At 45.9% G+C, this 23,020-nt stretch overlaps 1 protein-coding gene across 1 annotated transcript in view; it reads right to left on the reverse strand.

The window, feature by feature from the left end:
• pdzd8 (PDZ domain containing 8) overlaps positions 1-23,020 on the reverse strand; it is a 58,461-nt gene that overhangs the window by 31,382 nt on the left and 4,059 nt on the right. The window contains exon 2 of the mRNA XM_015944040.3: positions 6,266-6,391. Within this exon, the coding sequence (XP_015799526.3) occupies positions 6,266-6,391 (126 nt within the window). The remainder of the gene's footprint in view (positions 1-6,265; positions 6,392-23,020) is intronic.

The raw sequence follows: 23,020 nt of genomic DNA on the forward strand, positions 1-23,020 counted from the left end.
GGTTGGCTTTTTGTTAGCCCCAAGACTCTCTGCCTGTGTGCTGGGGTTTACCCCGGGGGACGAGAGGGTAGCTTCCCTGCACCTTCGGGTCGGGGAACGGATCCTGACTGTTGTTTGTGCTTATGGGCCAAATATCAGTTCTGAATACTCACCCTTTTTGGAGTCCCTGGGACGAGTGCTAGATAGTGCTCCATCAGGGGACTCCATTGTCCTGCTGGGAGACTTCAATGCTCACGTGGGCAATGGCAGCATGACCTGGAGGGGTGTGATTGGGAGGAACGGCCCGCCTGATCTGAACTCGAGTGGTGTTTCGTTATTGGACGTCTGTGCAAGCCGCAGTTTGGCCACAACAAACACCATGTTCAAACATAAGGATGCCCATCGGTACACCTGGTACCAGGGAATCCTAGGTCGCAGATAGACTTTGTAGTCGTATCATCTGACCTGCGGCCGTATGTTTTGGACACCCGAGTGAAGAGAGGAGCGGAGCTGTCAACTGATCACCACCTGGTGGTGAGTTGGATCAGATGGCAGGGGAAGATGCCACGTAGACCTGGCAGACCCAAACGCATAGTGAGGGTCTGCTGGGAACGCCTGGCAGAAGAACCTGTCAAGACGGTCTTCAACTCCCACCTCCGGCAGAGCTTTGACCGCGTCCCAAGAGCAGTGGGGGACATTGACTCAGAGTGGACCTTGTTCCACTCTGCGATTGTTGAGGCGGCTGTTGCTAGTTGTGGTCGCAAGGTGGCCGGGGCCAGTCAAGGTGGCAACCCCCGTACCCACTGGTGGACACCAGAGTTTCTTGGAGCCGTCAGGCTGAAGGAGGCGGCCTACAGAGCGTGGCTGGTCTGTGGGTCTCCGGAGGCAGCAGACGGGTACCGGATAGCCAAGCGGGGTGCAGCAGTGGCAGTTGCCGAGGCAAAATCTCGGGCGTGGGAGGAGTTTGGTGAGGCAATGGAGAAAGACTATCAATCGGCTCTAATGAGGTTCTGGCAAACTGTCCGGCGCCTCAGGAGAGGAAGGCAGCAACTCGCTCACACTGTTTACAGTGGGGATGGGGAGCTGCTGACAACAACTGGGGCTATAGTCGGACGGTGGAAGGAATACTTTGAGGAGCTCCTCAATCCAGCCTATGCGCATTCTGAGGAGGAACCAGAGCCGGGAGACCTGGGGATGGACTGTCCAATCTCGGGGGCAGAAGTTGCTGAGGTAGTCAAGCAACTACACAGCGGCGGAGCACCGGGGGCGGATGAGATTCTTCTTGGGTAGCTCAAGGCTATGTATGTTGTAGGGCTGCAGTGGTTGACACGTCTTTGCAACATTGCGTGGTCATCGGGGGCAGTTCCTGTGGAGTGGCAGACCGGGGTGGTGGTCCCCATCTTTAAGGAGGGTGACCTGAGGGTGTGTTCTAACTATAGGGGAATCACACGCCTCAGCCTCCTTGGAAATGTCTACTCCAAGGTATTGGAGAGGAGGGTCCAATCGATAGCTGAATCTCAGATTGAGGAGGAGCAATGTGGTTTTCGTCCTGGCCATGGAACTGTGGACCAGCTTTATACCCTTGCAAGGGTGATGGAGGGGGCATGGGAGTTTGCCCAACCAATCCACATGTGTTTTGTGGATTTGGATAAGGCTTATGACCGTGTCCCCATAGGCACCCTGAGGGGGACGCTCCAGGTGGCTTTCTGTTAAGGGCCATTCAGTCCCTTTACCAGAGGAGTGTGAGTTTGGTCCGCATAGCCGGTAGTAAGTCGGACCTGTTCCCGGTGAGGGTTGGACCCCGCCAGGGCTGCTCTTTGTCACCGGTTCTGTTCATGACCTTTATGGACAGGATTTCTAGGCACAACCATGGTGTGGAGTGTGTCGAGATTGGTGGCAGGAGAATCTCATCCAGCTCTGACCTTCAGCTCTTGCTGGGTAGGTTCGCGGCCGAGTGTGAAGCGGCTGGGATGAGGATCAGCACCTCCAAATCTGAGACCATGGTTCTCGACCGGAAAAGGGTGGCTTGCCAATTCCGGGTCGGGAGAGAGGTCCTACCTCAAGTGGAGGAGTTTAAGTATCTTGGGGTCTTGTTCACGAGTGAGGGTAGGAGGGATCGGGAGACCGACGTGAAGAAGGAGCTGAGCCAGAAAGCCAGGCTCTCGATTTACCAGTCGATCTACGTCCCAATCCTTACCTATGGTCATGAGCTTTGGGTAATGACCGAAAGAACAAGATCGCGGATACAAGCGGCCGAAATGAGTTTTCTCCGTAAGGCTCAGCCTTAGAGATAGGGTGAGGAGCTCGGACATTCGGGAGAGACTCGGAGTAGAAACGCTGCTCCTCCGTATCGGAAGGAGCCAGTTGAGGTGGTTTGGGCATCTGGTCAGGATGCCTCCTGGATGCCTCCCTGGGGAGGTGTTTCGGGCATGTCCTGCCGGCAGGAGCCCCCCGGGTCAACCCAGGACACGTTGGAGAGGTTACATCTCCAATCTGGTCCAGGAACGCCTTGGGGTTCTGCCGGAGGAGCTGGTGGAGGTGGCCAGGGAGAGGACGGTCTGGAGCTCCCTAGTTTGGATGATGCCCCCGTGACCCAGACCCGAATAAGCGGAGGAAGACGACAACAACGACAACGACGACAACGACGATTACCGTGGCTGCGGTGTTGGCGCGGTGACCCTTACCAGCCACCGTATAATCTGCTGAAGTTGCCGGCAGCACATGCGCACTTTGTTGTTTACAACCTAAACTTTCTTGAAGCTAAAGCTGAAATAATGGCCAAAGGAGGAGACGGCAGCGCTCAGGACATTTATTATCCCTCAAAGAAGACAAAGTGGGAAGTATGGGCATTTTTCGGACACTTGAAGAATGCAGAAGGGACAGTTGATAGAAGACGGCTATCCTGTTTGCAGCACGTGCAGAAAAAGTGACTGTGAAAGGCAGCAATGCTTCAAATCTCATGACACATCTGCTTGACCATCACCCGCAACTCTACAGTCAACGCAAGGCAAGCTAATGTTAGCATTTTAGCTAAAATGCGTGATCCGAGGATTTGGGTTGAGGGAGAACGAGTCGCTATATAAAGCAGCCTCAGCGCCGCTACCTGCATATAAAACGTGTCGCGGACATATTGAAATGACGCTATGCATTACGGGGCTCCCAGGGGCAGATAAGAGTTGGTCTCTCTCCGAGAATAATTATGAATTTAACAATGATTACTGCCTGATGACATTTTCCCAAATCTGCAAAGCTCACTGGAAGGACAGAAACCGAGGACAATATTTTCCTGATATAGGGTTTATTACTCAAGTAAGGGTAAAAAAGTATCCGATTAGAAGGCTACTTGAGTACTGAGTATCATCTGATCTAATATTTTTAAAATGATGACATCAAACAGACCATAACATAAGAAGTTATGGGCAAATATTGGTGTTTTAAAGACTAAAGGGGAAAAATGTAAGCAAATAAACAACATAATTACAAAATGACAAATTTTAGGCAAAATTTAGACACAAACTGAGGACAATATTTTCCTGATATACAGGGTTTATTTAGTTGTCTGAAAATGTAACACGTTTAAAAAAATACTGCGATAATACCGAAAACCGTGATCATTTTGGTCACAATAACCGTGAGGTAACATTTTCACACCGTGACAGCCCTAATCAGTAAGATATCCATTTATTTTTTATCCGGGCTGATGGTTTGTTTTATAAAGAACAAATCCATTTAATGAAAGCGCTATCCATGCCAAATTTTTCTAAAACTAAATATAGGAAAGGCCAGCTGACTGAGTCAAAGGCCTTCTCCGCGTCACACATGTTCAGCTTTAGCTTCAAGAAAGTTTGGGTTGTAAACAATAAAGTGCGCGTGTGCCGCCGGCAACTTCAGCAGACGATACGGTGGCTGGTAAGGGTCACCGTGCCAACACCGCAGCCACGGTAATCCAACGAGATAATTTTTTTTTTTAAACAAGACGGTTATTATTATTGTCAACTTTTTTACCGGGGTTTACCGCTACACCGGTTACCGTGAAGACCCTATTACCGATAACATTACACTGGAATGGGGCTCCAGACAAGGATGCCCAATCTCACCCCTGCTTTTTGCGCTTTACATTGAGCCCTTAGCTTGCTGGATAAGACAAACTCAGGATATTAAAGGCATCAGCATTAACGGAGAAGACCACAATGTGGAGCTGTGCGCTGATGATGTCCTGGTTTATTTGAGTAATCCTTGCAATTATTTTCCAAAATTAATGACCACCCTAGAAAATTTTGGGGATTACTCAGGATATAAATTAAATAGACAAAAAACACAAACTTTGACTATTAAGTTTCAACCAACACGGCAGCTTAGAGATTAATTTTGTATTAACTGGGATCAAATCTCATTAAAACATCTAGGAATAAACCTGCCAAAAAGGATTCATACATTGGCAGAGAATAATTATAACCCTCTCTTGAAAAAAAATTAAGGAAGACAAACATAGATGGAATTCAATTTCTTTCCTTAGTCTCAGTCATAGAATTGAGTCGGTAAGAATGAGTATTCTCCCCAGATATCTCTACTTAATTCAGGCACTCCCTGTAGAAATTACTTCAAAACAATTTTCTGAACTCAACAGGATTATTTCCAGATTTATTTGGCAGGGTAAAAAACCTAGAGTGAGGCTTAAAAACTTACAGCTTCCCAAAGAACAAGGGGGGATACCAAATCTCAAGGATTATTTCTATGCATCTCAGGTTAGACCCCTTATAAACTTGTGCAACCCATCTTTTCAAGCTAGATGGAAAGATATAGAACTATCAACTCTGGTTGATCCCCCAATACAAGCAATAATACCTTACGAACAACTGGGCAGACTGGCAGATAAGATAGAGAATCCTTGGATTAAAGCACAGTTAAAAATATGGAATAGGATGAAGGAAGACTATAAATTAAACAATACATTACAGATAATTCAATGGTATGCCCATGACCCAGAGTTTAAACCTAACACAATGGACAAGGGATTTAAGTTATGGATTTTGAAGGGAATAACAACCTACTACTCACTCACGGAGAAGGGACAATTTAAAAGCTTTGAGAAGCTGAAAAATGACAATGGCCTGGACAGAACTGAATTTTTCAGATTCCTCCAGGTGCGTAACCATTTTGAACAAATAAGAAAGGAAAGAGACCTTAATGACCCGATATTAAAAATCTTTGTTGATGCTTATCAAAGCAAACCTAATAGGGGAGTGATTTCAAAAATGTGGAAAGGCGAATTGTCAAAAAATCCCACAGTACAGATTATGTTAGGAGGAAATGGGAGAGAGAGGGCAATCTGCTGATATCTAAAGAAGATTGGCTTGGCATTTGTAAATCCCAATGGAAATGCACCAGCTCCCAGGTCTGGCGAGAGTTCAGCTGGAAGTGTATGATCCGCTTTTTTATCACACCAACCCAGAAAGCACATTTAACTGGAGGGGGAGCCATGTGCTGGAGAAAATGTGGGCACAGAGAAGCCAGTCACTGGCACATCTTTTGGGAATGCTGAGTGGTTAAACCCTTCTGGACAGAGCTTCATAAAGTACTAAGTGGTCTATTCAACACTAATCTACCTATGCAGTTTCCCACATTATTTTTAGGAAATCTACATCTACAGATCCAGACAACTGATGCATACTTATTTAAGGTTTTGATAACCGCTGGTAAAAAAAAGTAATTACGAGACACTGGTTACTCTCAGATCTGCCCACAATACAGGAGTGGATAACTATAGTAAACAACATCTACCTTATGGAGAGGATCTCCTTTTCCCTTCACCTTCAGAAAGATATATTTACTAAGCGATGGACCAAATAGATAAAATATGCAGGCCTTAAATAGACAGCACGCCAGATTTCTAACCTCTCTCTCATACCCCACTTCAAATCCCTTGAGGAGCACTTACTGTGCTCTCATACTGACTTGTCTGTCCGTCCGTCCCCCTTTTTTGTTTCCTTTTTCTTTGTTCTTCTTTGTTCAAAATGTTGTGAAGTAATTTTGATTGGTATATCGTAAATATAACTGAGTATTGGTTGTAAAGTTAAAGGGCTGTAAAGTAAACATTATATTGTAATGCTCACACAAATGAAAATAAATTATAAAAGAAAATATCAGTAACTGAAGCGTTTTTTGTTTGTTATCAAACACATGAAGAGGAAAAACAAACCAGCATGAGACCAAAGTACAAAAGAGTCTGGACAAGAATGTTGGGATCAATCAGGAATAACAGGAATTCCAAACTGGGGAGTCTCACCTGCTACATTCAATAAGTGTGACTTTGAGTCGGCCCTCCACCAGCCTGCTGTCCTGCAGCGACAGGTCCAAGTCACTCGCTGGGCCCAGAGGAGGCTGCACTTGGAACGGGAAGAAGGGCTTGTATCTGCAGAGAGAAACCCCAATCATCTAATTATTATTCTGCTGAAAGTTGTTCGACCCAAATCAAGACATCTCAGTGAGCTGTACTGAGTCAGGTAACAGGTCCATTTCAAATCCAAGTAAAACCCCAATCCAATCCGTCCAATTAGGATCAAAGACGGATCGAATAGTAAGAATCCATTTTTAATCCTTTATGATCCAGTCAGAGTTTAACTAAATTCAGTGACCCAGGCTGACGCTTCAGTTTGTGGCTCATACCACAGAGTACCAGTACCAGTACTCTTTGTCTTATACCACAGAGTACCAGTACCAGTACGATGTGTCTCATACCACAGAGTACCAGTAGCAGTACTCTGTGTCTCATACCACAGAGTACCGGTACCTCAATTTCCCTCTGGGATTAATAAAGTATTTTTGAATATTGTTTCTTATTTATTTTTGTCCTGATTGTGCCCTGAGCAATTTTATGACTGAATAAAAACAAATAAAATCAACATGAATTGAAAAATCATCTTAAATAATCGAAATCTCAATTTCAGTCACAATAATCATTAATATTTTGCCATAATCGAGCAGCCCTACCCGATGGTCATGTTTCAACCGCACCTTCTAGAACAAGGAGTAGAATCCATGCAGTGATTGGCCGAGACACAAAACAACCACAATATCTAACCCTCTGACCACTAATAACTATGTTATCTAGTCCTCTGACCACTAATAACTATGTTATCTAGTCATTTGCCACTAATAACTATGTTATCTAGTCATTTGACCACCAAAAAGCACATTATCTAGTCATCTGACCACTAATACCTATGTTATCTAGTCATCTGACCACTAATAACTATGTTATCTAGTCATCTGACCACTAATAACTATGTTATCTAGTCATCTGACCACTAATAACTATGTTATCTAGTCATCTGACCACTAATAACTATTTTATCTAGTCATTTGACCACTAATAACTATTTTATCTAGCCCGGTGACCATTAATAACCACAATATCTAGTCATATGGGCTGCATGGTGGCGCAGTTGTTAGCACTGTTGCCTCGCAGCATGAAGGTTGCAGGTTCGAAACTCGGCTGCGGCCTTTCTGCGTGGAGTTGCGTGTTCTCCCCATGCATGCGTGGGTTTCCTCCGGGTACTCCGGTTTCCCCCACAGATCACAACATGCCCTATAGGTTATAAATTGTAAGTCGCTTTGGATAAAAGCGTCTGCTAAACACATAAACATGAACATAAACATATGATCACTAATAGCCATAGTATCTAGTCCTATTACGCCTTTTTAAATGCTTCTGTTGGGTCTTCACCTGCTGGATTTGCACTGTTGGCTTTTTTTTTTTATTTTATTAATCAGATGAGTAGACTGAGAACTTGTTCTCATTTCCAACAACAATCTGGCCAAGAGGCAGCAGCAGACACACAGTTAGCTTTACACCAAAGAACAACAGATAAACAGTCAGACATAAAGACAAAGGATTGTTCTCATATATAACATGTACAAGCTATCAGAACAGACTTAAAAGTCTTTAATACTCAGAAGAGGGAACACTGATCAGAAACTATTGATCACCATGAATTATTGAAAGTTGATAATGGAATGTAGGCAGTGAGTTTCAGTGGTTTCTGCAGCTCATTCCAGCCGTTGGAAGCAGCAAACTGGAATGAGGTGCGGCCAAAGGAGGTGCAAGCTTTGGGAGTAACCATAGAGATGAAGTTACTGGAACGTAAATGGTGCTGGTTGTTGGAAGTGATGAGTAATGAGTGAAGATATGACGGTTCTACTGATGATGGTTTTGTATATGAACTGATACCGATGTAACATCCTGCAGGAATGGAGTGATGGCCAGTTAAAGAGTGAGTCCAGATCACAATGATGAGGAGTGAAAGGGGCACCAGTGACCAAACGGGTTGCTGAGTGATAAATGACATCGAGTTTATGAAGAAGTTTTTTGGAAGCAGTAATTTTGTCACCGTAATCCAAGATGGAAGGATTGTCATTATGACCAAGGTTTGCTTTGCAGAATTAAAGGATGACCTGTTGCTATAGAAACCCAATTTTTGACTTGACTTTAGAAAGTAATGAATTGATAGGAATGTCAGATGAAAGCGTGTTGTCAAGCCAGATACTAATAGGAACTGACGAGCTGTAGTTCCGCACCATCCAGGGAAACAATATTAGGGTGGAAAGTTGATAGTGGTAAGTTACGGTTGAAGATCATGAACTTCGTTTTACTTGTGTTTAAATGAAGATGAAGGTTGAAGACAAAGTTGTGCTGCAAGGAGGACTAGGCTGCATTCAAGGAAGAACTGTATGCAAATAAAATGATGTCATCTGCATATAAATGTTACAGGGTTTTTCCTGCATTCAAATTTGCGTGGCGGCCGCCTCCAACTATTTTTGTGCAGCCCCAGCCTGATTTCACTCTGCCTCCAGCTATGTCATTTTAACTGCAGTTGCAGCATTGCGCTACTACAGAGGCGCTGTATCAGCAGCGGTGCACTGAAAAGCTCTAAAACCGCTGCAGAAAAAGATCAAAAATAGCTTTTCTCTAGTTCAGGGGTCGGCAACCCGCGGCTCTTTCACCCATCTGATGCGGCTCTCTGTGCTTGTAAAATTATGAATTAATATTTATTTTAAATATATTTTATTTTACTGCATTCATTTTTTCTATGCATGTCATTTCTAAATGTAAAGATTGTCATCTTTTAAAATCTAAACAAAAATGATAAAGACCCGAAATGACTGGTCACCTGCTTGTTCGGAGCTGAAGAGGATATGAGCTTCTGGACTTTTGCCTCAGAGGCTCATGAATGCGTCGCCACATTGGACAATGGAACAAGCGCTATTCAGCCAAAGTTTCACAATCAGGGAACATTTTCTAAGTGACAATTCTCTCTGAGAGGCAGGGTTTGGAAAACACTTGCTTCCGTGAGAGGAATCTTCCCGCATGCGCTCTGGTTCTGCTGCCGCCGGTGACCGGCGCGCTCCAAGCCCCTGTCCACATCTTTAGCTCGCTGTCCACCTTATGTTTGCGCTGACAGTGAGCTGTGCTGAACACAGTGTCCAGTAAAATGCTCTGATGTTCTGATGGGAATCTTTTCTCTATTGATTTAGCTACCTCCGTGATGTGTGTCATGATTAAAGTGTCAGCGCATCTGCAGGATTTAGGTTTATCCGTCAAAATAAACGGTCATATACGGGAAACATCCGGTCAAGGCGAACCCTGTCATGTAACTGTTTTGCCTTTTTGTGAAGATTGTTGCAAAGAGAAACAAACTTGTTTAACGCCAGACCCATGTGCACTGCGTCATTATCTCCATCACTGTAGACGAGGGGAAAAAACGAATTGATCTGAACCTTTTCTTACCTTTTACACATTGTTTAATGTAAACTTTCGTTTTGTACAAAGTTTAATTACAACGATCCAACAGACAGAGCCTGGATTATTATTCTGAACAGTTTAAACATGTTTTAAAAGGAGACGTCTGACGTGTCAAAAAGCGTCACCTGCTCACGGGCCCTTTAGGCTCTCCCACAACGCCGCGGCTGCTGTGGCTCCCAGTGTTTTATTTACTGTGGGAAACGGGTAATAATGGCTCTTTGATTGGAAAAGGTTGCCGACCCCTGCGCTAGTTGGTACATATCTATGGTTGGTGCTACTGTAGGCTGACCATACGTCCTCTTTCCCCCGGGCATGTCCACTTTCCACTCTCTGTCCGGGACGTCCGGGGGGGGGGGGGGGGGTTTCACATTGATCAAAATGTCTGGTTTTTCATCCAGGAGCAGGGATCGAGTTATGGGGGCTAGATATCTTTTAGGGAAAAATCCAGTTTCTGCCTATATTACAATATGGACTCTCAGCATAGCGGGATTCTGTTGAGCGGAAGGAGAGGACGCAGATCGCTGATCGTTGGTGCGCCCGCTGTGTCCGGCGCATGATACATTCTCAAGGTGGCACAACAAAACATTATTATTAACACATGATCGTTCATATCTGTTTATATCCTCTGATACTCTGTCTTTAAATCGTTCCTGACACGCTCCGCTCATCGTGTGCTGCGGTGATTTCACCTCACTGACGCAGCATCAAAACGCGCTCTCCACTTTGCGGTCAGGAGATCCCTTTGATCTGCTCAAAAGTAACTGATGAGGTGAAAAAGTAAGAATCCAGGCAGCAGTTTTTCTGGAGAGTTTAGAGGAGATGCAGGAAGATGAGAGACAGACAGGACAGGAAAATAGTTACATAAAAACAAGAAAACAAAGTAAAATGTAGGTCGATTTATCTCCACTACAAATTTTTACCTGTACAAAACAATAAGTTATACACATGTCATATTTATACATCTGATACCATTCTGATCACCTTCAAAACTCAGTCACGCACTCAGGGCTGTTTCAAGACATTTTGGGGGCCAAGGCACAACGGAACACCCCCCTAACCCTAACCCATACATAATAGGCATGCCACCATTACATTGTTAGCAGCAGAATTAAACGGTATTACCATTTCCAACACAAATGCATGTTAATGAAATGCATTACCGTTAATCCTCTAATACAGGCCCGGGCCTGTATTTTGCTTAAGCTCGTCAAGCTCCAGGCCTTTATTGGAAGGAGGGCCAGTATTAGAGGCAGGCCTCTATTTCTATTTGAGCAAAATGAACTAATGGTTCGTTGGAGTTTTTGACAATTAAAATTGCGCCCACATTTTCAAAGTTAAACATTTCTTTTAACAACGGTAGTTTCTGCTTCAGCCCTCTCCCCCCTCCCCCTGCTTTAGCCTTTTCCCCCATCCACCCTCCCCCTGCACAGCGGCCACAAACTCACTGATGCGCCTGCAGCCTCTCAGAGTTCCTGCTGCTCTAAACATTAAAATAATTATTTCATTTTCTGTTCCTCACTTCTGATTACCTTCAATGGTGTCTGTTTGTTGCAACCACCAGGTACAAAAAACTAACTTGTTTTTATTTGACTATTTTTCTGTCCTGTCTGTTTATTATCTTCCTGCATCTCCTCTCAATCCTAAAGAAAAACTGCTACCTGGGTTCATATATATTCACCTCATGAGTTACCTTTGAACTGCAGTTCTAAAAGATCTACCGACCGCAAAAACAGCGAAGTGCGCGCTGGCCGCATCAGTGAGGTGCGTCACCGGAGGACAAGGTGATGCGCCCCGTTCCACAGCAGCGAAACGCATCAGGCACAAATAAAAGACAGAAAACATAAAAGGAAATGAGCCGACATGAACGATCGCGTGTTTAATTAGTTTTTGAGGTGGTGACACCTGATTTGATAATGTTACTGTGGCCGTGCTCAGGACGCAGATGTCTGGAGCGTGTCAACAATCAGAGCTTTGCATGCGCAAGCTGGTTAAGGTTAGGATGGGGGTGAGGGGAAGGTTAAATTGCAAGAGGGTAAACGGCACAATTTGGTTAAATGTCCGTTTTACGGCGCGTGTCAGTATTGACGCTCTGGCACAGCGCGTTGCCCCCCGACGCGCAGGAGCTTGTCACCTGCTGACAGCAGGCTGCTGTCTTTTCCGAGGACTGCATCTTGCCAGTCATTATCACGTGACAGCGACTAGTCGATGACAGGCATAAAAAGTGACTATAGAGCAGTGAAGTCGACTAGTGACTAGTTCATACAACCCCTATTGCTCCCCAGAGTGTTCTGCAGCATAATCAGCACGATCTCTTTGAACTTGATATCAAATTTTCGCCTACTCTTCGTCTCCGCACGGTTAAAGTTACCCTCGCGGTCACTGGCAAATCAAAAGTGAGACGGATGACACAACCTGTGGTACTTGCTTGTTACCACATTCCACCTGGCCACAAAAAAAAAACAGCCATTATTCACCTCCGCCGACTCAGACACCGGTCAAAATGTGATACCCGGCCGTTAATTGAATACAGGCTAATATTAGAGGATTTACGGTATATTTTACTGCATATATTTGTGTTATTTTGACTAAAATGAGTGTTATTAATATAAACCTAAAAAGTTACTGAAATGTGGATCAAATATTTAAAAATATTTTCAACTATAAATATTAGATGGGGAAAAGGGAACTAAACACCAATCTAATGTATATTATTGAGTATGCATGTGCTGGTGCATGGCCAGGATGGTACCACCTCTGCCTCAGTTTGAGCCAGGTAAAACCCTGGATGTATATGAGAACTAACAGCATGAACAATGTTATTAATATAGATTCTGAATAAGGCTGGGCCCAGTATCGACCCTTGAGGCACACCCATAGATAGGTAGAGGAGCTGATCAGTAACCCTCTGTTGTCACTGGCGTACGACCTAAGATATAACTTCTGAACCATGCCATAATGCCATAGATGCCTGAGAAAGTCCTGTATGTTTGAACCTGCCAAGTAAGATGGTATGATCCACAGAGTCAAAGGCCAAGTTTAGCCAAGTGAACAAACAGTCACACAATATTCCTTATAGTCAACGGCACATGTGATGTCATTTAGCACTTTCGGTGTTGCAGAGACACATCCATGGCCAGTTCTGAAGGCAGATTGCATGGAGGTAATAATACTGCTGGATTCCAGATGGTGAGTTAGCTGGGGGGGGTTTAATCATTATTTAGAAATCCTGCACATGACATTTTTTTAGCTGCTTTGCTGGTTCTGTTTGAATTTGACCTCCTAGCAGCTTCACCAAGCCTCACTAGTGAGGGAACCCAGATCTATAAATTGTTGTTTCATCCTTTCACTGAGCCGCAACGATAGCTGAACCTGCTTTTTTGGTGAGTTTATGAATAACAAAAGTAAACTAAGAGCTCATTTACAGAATCAACCGTCACTAAAAACGGTGTCACATGATTCTGAGTTACTTATAAGAAGCTTCGTCTTCGTCTTCCTCCGCTTATCCGGGTCCGGGTCGCGGGGGCAGCATCCCAACCAGGGAGCTCCAGGCCGTCCTCTCCCCGGCCTTGTCCACCAGCTCCTCCGGCAGGACCCCAAGGCGTTCCCGGACCAGATTGGAGATGTAACCTCTCCAACGTGTCCTGGGTCGACCCGGGGGCCTTCTGCCGGCAGGACATGCCCGAAACACCTCCCCGGGGAGGCGTCCAGGAGGTATCCTGACCAGATGCCCAAACCACCTCAACTGGCTCCTTTCGATCCGGAGGAGCAGCGGTTCTACTCCGAGTCCCTCCCGAATGTCCGAGCTCCTCACCCTATCTCTAAGGCTGAGCCCGGCCACCATACGGAGGAAACTCATTTTGGCCGCTTGTATCCGCGATCTCGTTCTTTCGGTCATTACCCAAAGCTCATGACCATAGGTGAGGATTGGGACGTAGATCGACCGGTAAATCGAGAGCCTGGCTTTCTGGCTCAGCTCCCTCTTCCCCACGACAGATCGGCTCAGCGTCCGCATCACTGCAGACGCCGAACCAATCCGCCTGTCGATCTCCCGCTCCCTCCTACCCTCACTCGTGAACAAGACCCCAAGATACTTAAACTCCTCCACTTGAGGTAGGACCTCTCCCCCGACCCGGAGGTGGCAAGCCACCCTTTTCCGGTCGAGAACCATGGTCTCAGATTTGGAGGTGCTGATCCTCATCCCAGCCACTTCACATTCGGCCGCGAACCTACCCAGCAAGTGCTGAAGGTCAGAGCTGGATGAAGCTAGGAGGACCACATCATCCGCAAAAAGCAGAGACGAGATTCTCCTGCCACCAAACTCGACACACTCCACACCACGGCTGCGTCTAGAAATTCTGTCCATAAAAGTGATGAACAGAACCGGTGATAAAGGGCAGCCCTGGCGGAGTCCAACCCTCACTGGGAACAGGTCCGACTTACTACCGGCTATGCGGACCAAACTCACGCTCCTCTGGTAAAGGGACTGAATGGCCCTTAACAGAAAGCCACCCACCCCATACTCCTGGAGCGTCCCCCACAGGGTGCCCCTGGGGACACGGTCATAAGCCTTCTCCAAATCCACACAGCACATGTGGATTGGTTGGGCAAACTCCCATGCCCCCTCCATCACCCTTGCAAGGGTATAGAGCTGGTCCACAGTTCCACGGCCAGGACGAAAACCACATTGCTCCTCCTCTATCTGAGATTCAACTATCGATCGGACCCTCCTCTCCAGTACCTTGGAGTAGACCTTTCCAGGGAGGCTGAGGAGTGTGATCCCCCTGTAGTTGGAACACACCCTCAGGTCACCCTTCTTAAAGATGGGGACCACCACCCCGGTCTGCCACTCCCTAGGAACTGCCCCCGATGACCACGCAATGTTGTAGAGACGTGTCAACCATGACAGCCCTACAACATCCATAGCCTTGAGATACCCAGGACGAACCTCATCCGCCCCCGGGGCTCCGCCGCTGTGTAGTTGTTTGACTACCTCAGCAACTTCTGCCCCCGAGATCGGACAGTCCATCCCCAGGCCTCCCAGCTCTGGTTCCTCCTCGAAATGCGCATAGGCTGGATTGAGGAGCTCCTCAAAGTATTCCTTCCACCGTCCGACTATAGCCTCAGTTGACGTCAGCAGCTCCCCATCCCCACTGTAAACAGTGTGAGCGAGTTGCTGCCTTCCTCTCCTGAGGCACCGGACAGTTTGCCAGAACCTCTTTGGAGCCGATCGATAGTCTTTCTCCATGGCCTCACCAAACTCCTCCCACGCCCGAGATTTTGCCTCGGCAACTGCCACTGCTGCACCCCGCTTGGCTATCCGGTACCTGTCTGCTGCCTCCGGAGACCCAGAGACCAGCCACGCCCTGTAGGCCTCCTTCTTCAGCCTGACGGCTCCCCGAACCTCTGGTGTCCACCAGCGGGTACGGGGGTTGCCACCACGACTGGCACCGGCCAACTTGCGACCACAGCTAGCAACAGCCGCCTCGACAATCGCAGAGTGGAACAAGGCCCACTCGGACTCAATGTCCCCCACTGCTCTCAGGACGTGGTCAAAGCTCTGCCGGAGGTGGGAGTTGAAGACCGTCTTGACAGGTTCTTCTGCCAGGCGTTCCCAGCAGACCCTCACTATGCGTTTGGGTCTGCCAGGTCTACGCGGCATGTTCCCTTGCCATCTGATCCAACTCACCACCAGGTGGTGATCAGTTGACAGCTCCGCCCCTCTCTTCACTCGGGTGTCCAAAACATACGGCCGCAGGTCAGATGATACGACTACAAAATCTATGATCGACCTGTCACCTAGGCTGCCCTGGTACCAAGTGTACCGGTGGGCATCCTTATGTTCGAACATGGTGTTCGTTATGGCCAAACTGCGGCTTGCACAGAAGTCCAATAATAAAACACCGCTCGAGTTCTGATTAGGTGGGCCGTTCCTCCCAATCACACCCCTCCAGGTCAAGCTGTCATTGCCCACGTGAGCATTGAAGTCCCCCAGCAGGACAATGGAGTCCCCTGATGGAGCACTATCTAGCACTCGTCCCAGGGACTCCAAAAAGGGTGGGTACTCTGAACTGATATTTGGCCCATAAGCACAAACAACAGTCAGGACCCGTTCCCCGACCCGAAGGCGCAAGGAAGCTACCCTCTTGTCCCCCGGGGTAAACCCCAACACACAGGCAGAGAGTCTCGGGGCTAACAAAAAGCCAACCCCAGCCCTCCGCCTCTCACCCGGAGCAACTCCAGCAAAGTAGAGTGTCCAACCCCTCTCCAGGTCTCGGGTTCCAGAGCCAATGCAATGTGTCGAGGTGAGTCCGACTATATCTAGCCGGTACCGCTCAACCTCTGCCACAAGCTCCGGCTCCTTCCCCGCCAGCGAGGTGACGTTCCATGTCCCAAAAACTAGTTTTCTTGTCCGGGGATTGGACCGCCAAGGCTCCCGCCTTGGTCTGCCACCCGATTCGCATTGCACCGGACCCTTCATGTTCCTCCTGCGGGTGGTGGGTCCACAGTTGGACGAGCCCATGTATCCGGTTCGGGCTGGGCCCGGCCGGGCCCCATGGGCGAAAGCCCGGCCACCAGGCGCTCGCTCCAGGCCCCAACCCCAGGCCTGATTCCAGGGTGGGACCCCGGTAACCCTCCGGGCCAGGTACTCCGACTCTTCGTTTTAACCGCCATGAAAGATCCTTCGAACTGTTCTTTGTCTCACCCTTCACCTAAGACCAATTTGTCATGGGAGACCCTACCAGGGGCACTAAGTGCCCCAGACAACATAGCTCCTAGGATCATTAGGGCACTCAAACTCCTCCACCACGATAAGGTGACGGTTCAAGGAGGAGTACTTATAAGAAGCATTTAAGTGATTTTATGAAACATTAAAAAATAAAATGATTTAAATACAAAAGTTTTTAACCTTAAAAAAATCTGATTTGTTTGGTCTGGTCTGTGATAAAAACCTTCTACTGCAGCACTAGTTTCTGCTGTGACTTCACTAGAGGTCATCAAAAGTGCACTACAGGCGAGCTAATTGCTGATTTTACATGATAGCGCTCCTTCCAGGCATCAGGCAATTACTGATCAGCTTCTATTCCTAAACCTCATCATCGCTCAGTCAGTCCCAGGACACGAGCCAAAGCCAACCACAGCTAAACTCAGATCAATTCCCAAGACTCCCGCAGTCTGGCTAAAGCCCTCCGGAGGAGGAGGAGGAGGAGGAGGAAGAACGTCAATATGCCGTAGGGTCTGAAGGAGAAATCTCCCAGACTGGATGGAGCGTTTCCTCTGATCTGCTCAGAAAACAATATTTGATGCATATTTTATTCATCTGTGTTGCTTTTGTGTTTATAAATAATTTTAAGTTGGGGTCAGTCCGTCCTTCAGCCAGAACTCTCCCTTAGGAACCCGCCAGGTCTGTCTGCCCCAGGACCTTTTCCATCTGCAGCTGTTCAACATTCATGATTTCTTCTAGCCGAGGGCTTTTTAGTCTGAAGCAGCAGAGCTGACGGAGCTTTTAGGAAAACCTTTAACTTTAAATGTGGAGGTTTCATCTCTAAAAGGACCTCTTACTAAATCATGGAGCTCACAGCCTCAACAGATTGCCATGACAACTAAGGTGACCCTGAGTCATTTTACCTCACAGTGAGGTAAGGGGAATCCATTGCACACACACACACACACACACACACCCCAGCCCATTGCGTGATTGCAGTAATGCCTGGATTGCGTCCAGCATGCTGCCTCCCCAGTCCTCCCCTCCTCTCATCCACCATCTGTGCCGATCAGCAAATCCCACTTTTACTCTCCGAGTCGGTTACATCACCCCACTGCACGGCCGTAGGCGATGCTCGCTCACTCACATCTAAAACCGTTTCTCTCCTACACACATCTCTGGCAGGAGAACTAAAAGGCAGCACAAATCATATGATGTGTTCAAACATGGCTTCACATCCGCCGCCCTAACCTCCCACAGCACACGACGATGGACTCTCCACAGGGTGGCACGCAAACCCTCTCCTCTTCTCCTGGCTCACGTTCATCTGCCGTGCTTTAGATGAGCTTAAATCCAACAATAACTTCTGGTTTATTACAGTTAATGACTTAGCTTAGAACAAGCCAACACCACCATAAACATGACATCACATTACTATGTCTCTGCCTCTTTCCGGACTCATCAGACCAGGAAAGGTTCTCCTGTCTCTTCTGGTCCAAATCTGGAGATCCTGTTTGAACTGTAGCCTCAGTTTCCTGTTCTCAACTGACGGGAGACACCTGGTGTGGTCTTCTGCAGCTGGAGTCCACCTGGAGCAGCTGGTGGGGATCAGAGATGCTGTTCTGGTAACAACACCCACCCAGAGGCCCACAAACTTCCTTTCTTCTCCGTTTGGATGTTTCAACTTCAACAGGACAACCAGGTGAATTAATCTACTGAGTTAAAGAGCTTCCCTAATCAAACGGCCAGTAGACAACCCCTACTGGTCAGTGGTTTTCACCCTGGTTACTTTGAATAGTTGATTTTTCATCCACCCCAGTGAAGGAGGCCCACGGTGCTGTGTGTGATGCTGACATCCATCTTTATGTGCTGCCACGCTATTCTTAAACAGTGCTTTGTAAAGAAACAACGGTAAAATAAACGTGTAAAACTACAAAAGAATCTAAAGCAATGGGACCACAAAGTAATAAGAAACACTAAAAAAAAAAACAATAAAACTGGATAAGTGATCTAAATACAGCTTCCGCCTGGCTTTAAGCGTCGGGAGGGACCGTTTTATCCCTGATGGGAGCTGGTTTCTGAACCGATAACTGGAAAAGCACGCTCACCCCTAGTCTTGCGACTAACTAACCACAATGAAACAAGAGGTTTTCTAGTGTGCTTCCTCACTTTCAAACATTAACTTCTGTTTGTAAGCCCCCCGTTGTTTCACTTCTTCAAAATAAAAGTTTTCATGTTGCAAAAAAGGACAAAACTCCAGAGTTTGAGCTGATTTTTCCTGTTTCACTTCGCCACTAAATGAAAGCCTCTATTAGCACTTCAAACATTAAGAAACCCCATCCACCCTTTCCATGTCAGGATTTAGTCTTAGCAATCATTTTCCTAAAAAACCCTTATTGTGATGTCACAATCAGGAAAATTAGCATAAAACCACAACTAACCTGTTGATGCAGAAGCAGCAGCTCTGCTCAGACTCAGAGCCTATGCTCAGCCATGTGACGACAGATTTTTCTTCAGGTGATAAAGGTGTGACAGAAGTCTCCAGGTGGGGGGGCGGAGTCTATTACTGCAGGACGTTCACTTTTGAACCTGGCTTTATGAATTTGGAGAATGATTGAAAACAAATAGGGACATCTGTGAGCTTGAATCAGAAACTTTCAACGTTGTCAAACATGAACTAAATAAAAATCTACGAGCCAACCGCCTGAGAGGCAGAGCGTGTTCTGTCCAACAGCAGCAGCTGATGCTTGGCCACACCCACTAGAACCAACCGTATACAAGAAAACCGCCCCGATGATTCTCAGGGGGAAATTCCCAGATCACAGCAGGAAGATGGAGGGAACAGGCTGAACGAACCAAAACTACATTTAAAAGGATTCCAGAGATTACATTTCAAATTTTCCTCTGGGTTTAATAAAGTATCTTTGAAATTATGTGATTTTTTTGTCTATCAGAACAGCTGATTCTGCTCAAACCCACATCTCTTCTTCTGCTGTGTTTTTATTAGCTAACTCTAGCTCACTTCCTCTCTAGAGAGGCACGAAGGTTTCTGCAGTTACGATTGATCGCCTGTCGACCAAACTCTCCGAAGAGCAGAAGCTGTTCCTACATTTGGGAAAGTTACAGAACGGCTAAATGTTCCGAAGCGCGGCATCAGTCTGAGACGACAGAAGCTCAGACACACGCGTTTGATGAGAGGATGTGCTAATGAAGTGTTTAACCTCGTTATCCAAAAGCTTCAGCATCTGCAGCTTTAAGTCTGGGAGGCAAACAAATAAAGCTTAACTGAAGGAAAAAGCGCTTTCACATGACATGTGGTCCAGTGCTGGCTGGAAGGCATGTGGGAGACCTCTGCAGCCAGTTTGGGTTAGGGGTTGATAAACAATAATTCATGTTTAGGTGCAAATCTTTATCTCAAGGCCAAGATCCGAAACTACTGCTTAGGCTCTTACCACTACTACAAATCCCAGAATGCACCTGAGCAAACAAGCTGGACCAGAATCTGAGAAGTTACACAAGCAGAAGATACAGAAGCTGCAGAGCAAATCCTGTTGATGGTTCCAACAGGTCCTGCTCATCCTGCTCAGAACTCAGGTCGGAGTTCTTCAACAGGAAAAAGTGGAATGCTCCAAACTTTGGATGATTGGCAAAACAAGGCCTGAGATAAAAGAGGCTGAACTTCCTCGTGATGGTCAGTTTCAGTCTACGGCCCAATCCCAACACTCGCCCTGCGGACTTCAGCAAAGTGCACTTGCAGAAAGTGTGCTGTAGGCTTCGAGTGCGTAGTTCACAGGTGTGCCGATAATTACAGAATTGAGACAGCGAGTCATCGATCGCAACGCATGCCGGGAGGGAGGGAGGGAGGGAGGGGGGTGGGTGGGAGGGAGGGGGGTAGGTACGTAGATAATCTTTATTGACAGACTCTTAGGTCCAGATAAAATACATATAAAACAACAGATCATCAAAAAAAACAATTAATGAAACAAAATAAATAAATAGAAATAAAAGATAACAGCATAAAATTGAATAAAAATCTAAATGTAATTTAAAAACTTTACTATAAACTGTTCCACACAAGGTTAACCACACAAACACTTCAACCAGTGTTTCCTTATACTGGACAAACAGCAACAACTGCTCACAGCAGGATCAGTGATTGCTAAAATTATACTGTTGGCAGAGCTATCCAGTCGTTCTCTAAAAGTGAATATTGGTTTTCTTAAAAGAGCTTTAAAAGTACAAATGCCTGCTGTTACAAACATCTGACTGGCACTGCCCCCTCTGGGTATTTTGAGTATGATTCTTAAGGCATCATTGTATGCAACATGCAGCTTATTCGTGCTGCTTTGGTTGTAGGATGACCACAGTTGGGCTGTATAAAGCAGAGTACAATATGCTATAAATAAAGCCACCTTAACTGGAGGTGAACAAAAACCAAACTTACGTGCTAAAGTATTAGCTTGTGCATACAGCTTACAGCACCGTCTGTGGATGTCAGCATCATCACGCATAGGGTTGTCACGGTAACCGGTATAGCGGTAAACCCCGGTAAAAAAGTTGACAATAAAAATAACCGTCCAGTTTTTAAAAAACTATATTATCTCGGTGGGTTTACCGTGGCCGCGGTTTCAGTGCGGTGACCCTTACCAGCCACCGTCGCTTCAGCTGAAGTTCCCGCGGCGCGCACACGCACTTTTTAGTTTGCAACGGCACCAAAACTTTGAAGCTGAAATAATGGCCGAAGGAGGAGACGGCAGCGCCCAGGACATCCATCAGCCCTCAAAGAAGACTAAATCGGAAGTATGGGCATATTTTGGATTTCTGAAAAATGCTGAGGGACAGTTAATAGAAGACTGCTATCCCGTTTGCAGAACGTGCAGGAAACAAGTGTCTGCAAAAGGCAGCAACACTTCGAATCTCATGGCACATCTGCGTGACCATCACCCACGTCTCCACAGCCAGTGCAAGGTAAGTCAACATGAGCATTTTAGCTTAAATGCATGACGTGAGGACTTTTGGTTGAGGGAGAATGCAACGAGTCACTATATACTGCAGCCGCAGCGTCCTCTGCCAGCATTTAAACCGTGTCACGGACACCCTGTTGCTGGATGAAGCATCTTATTTGTTGATGATGAAGAGAAATATACAATTAGTTCCTTGTCATTGATTTGTTTACTTATTCAATGCCATTTATACTTGAACATTTGGATTTGATTACATAGTGTAGTAGTTATTTTAGTAATTTGTTTAAAGTGGCTATTTATTTTAAATACATATGTTTTCATGGTTGACTTGTACAGTGCTCATGCTCAAGTCAAGTGTGGACTGGAGTTTTAGATTTTCATTTTGATAATGAAGAAAACAAGTATATGAGAAAACAAGTGGTGTTTCTTTGATTTGTTTACATATTGTTTATGTTTTGAATGTTTGGATTTGTATAATTTAAACCTGCACTGACTACTGTAACATGTTCCAGAAAAAGAAGATATTTGTTCCTTTACTTGTGAAAAGTGGCACTTTTGCTAAGGCTTTGTGTTATTTTAGGTTTAATAAACACTGTTAAACATTTTCTAAACTATTTCAGTTTGTGTAGAACAGGACTATCAATGCTTTCTGAACATATGCAACACCGTTTAAAAAATACCGCGATAATACCGAAAACCGTGATAATTTTGGTCACAATAACCGTGAGGTTAAATTTTCATACCGTGACAACCCTAATCACGCATTTGATCGGTTATAAAGTGGCCAAGGTATTTCACCTTCTCACACACATTAAGATCATTATTAGACAGTCTGAACACAGGAAAGTTTAGCTTTTTATCCTGCTTGGTTCTACATATCAAGATAGCACTTTTAACAGCATTATACTGGATATCGTACTGCCCACCATATTCAGAGCAGATGTTTAGGAGCTGCTGTAAACCAGCACTACTTAGACTAAAGACCACCAGGTCATCAGCATACATCAGATGGTTGATCAAAGTTGTACCCATCAAACATCCTGTGTTACAGGCTCTCCGCTGCACTGACAGATCGTCAACATACAAATTAAATAAGATAGGAGACAGAATTCCACCCTGCCTAACACCATTACTAACGCCAAATGGTGCAGAGATGCTGGCACCCCATTTAACCTGCATCATCTGATGAGCATACCAGTAAGACAGGATTCTCACAATAAACCCAGGGACCCCCCGTAGCTTTAACTTAATAACAAGTTTTCTGTGGTTTACATGATCAAAAGCATTAGAGGCATCAATAAAACACATAAGGACAGAAGAATTTCTATTTCTATACCAGTTGACCATTTCTTTAAGTGTGTATATACACATGTCAGTACCACGTTTTGACTTAAAGCCAAACTGATTATCCAAGGAACTGAGGTACACAGTGACTCTATCAAATATGATTCTTTCTAAAACTTTAGACAAAACACTGGCTAGTGCAATCGGCCTATAATTATCTATACTGGTCACCTTCCCAGATTTGTTCTTAATAACTGGAACAAGCAGAATTGCCATCATTGAGTCTGG

Source organism: Nothobranchius furzeri, chromosome 12 (assembly GCF_043380555.1).
Source record: "Nothobranchius furzeri strain GRZ-AD chromosome 12, NfurGRZ-RIMD1, whole genome shotgun sequence".
Taxonomy (NCBI): Eukaryota; Metazoa; Chordata; class Actinopteri; order Cyprinodontiformes; family Nothobranchiidae; genus Nothobranchius; species Nothobranchius furzeri.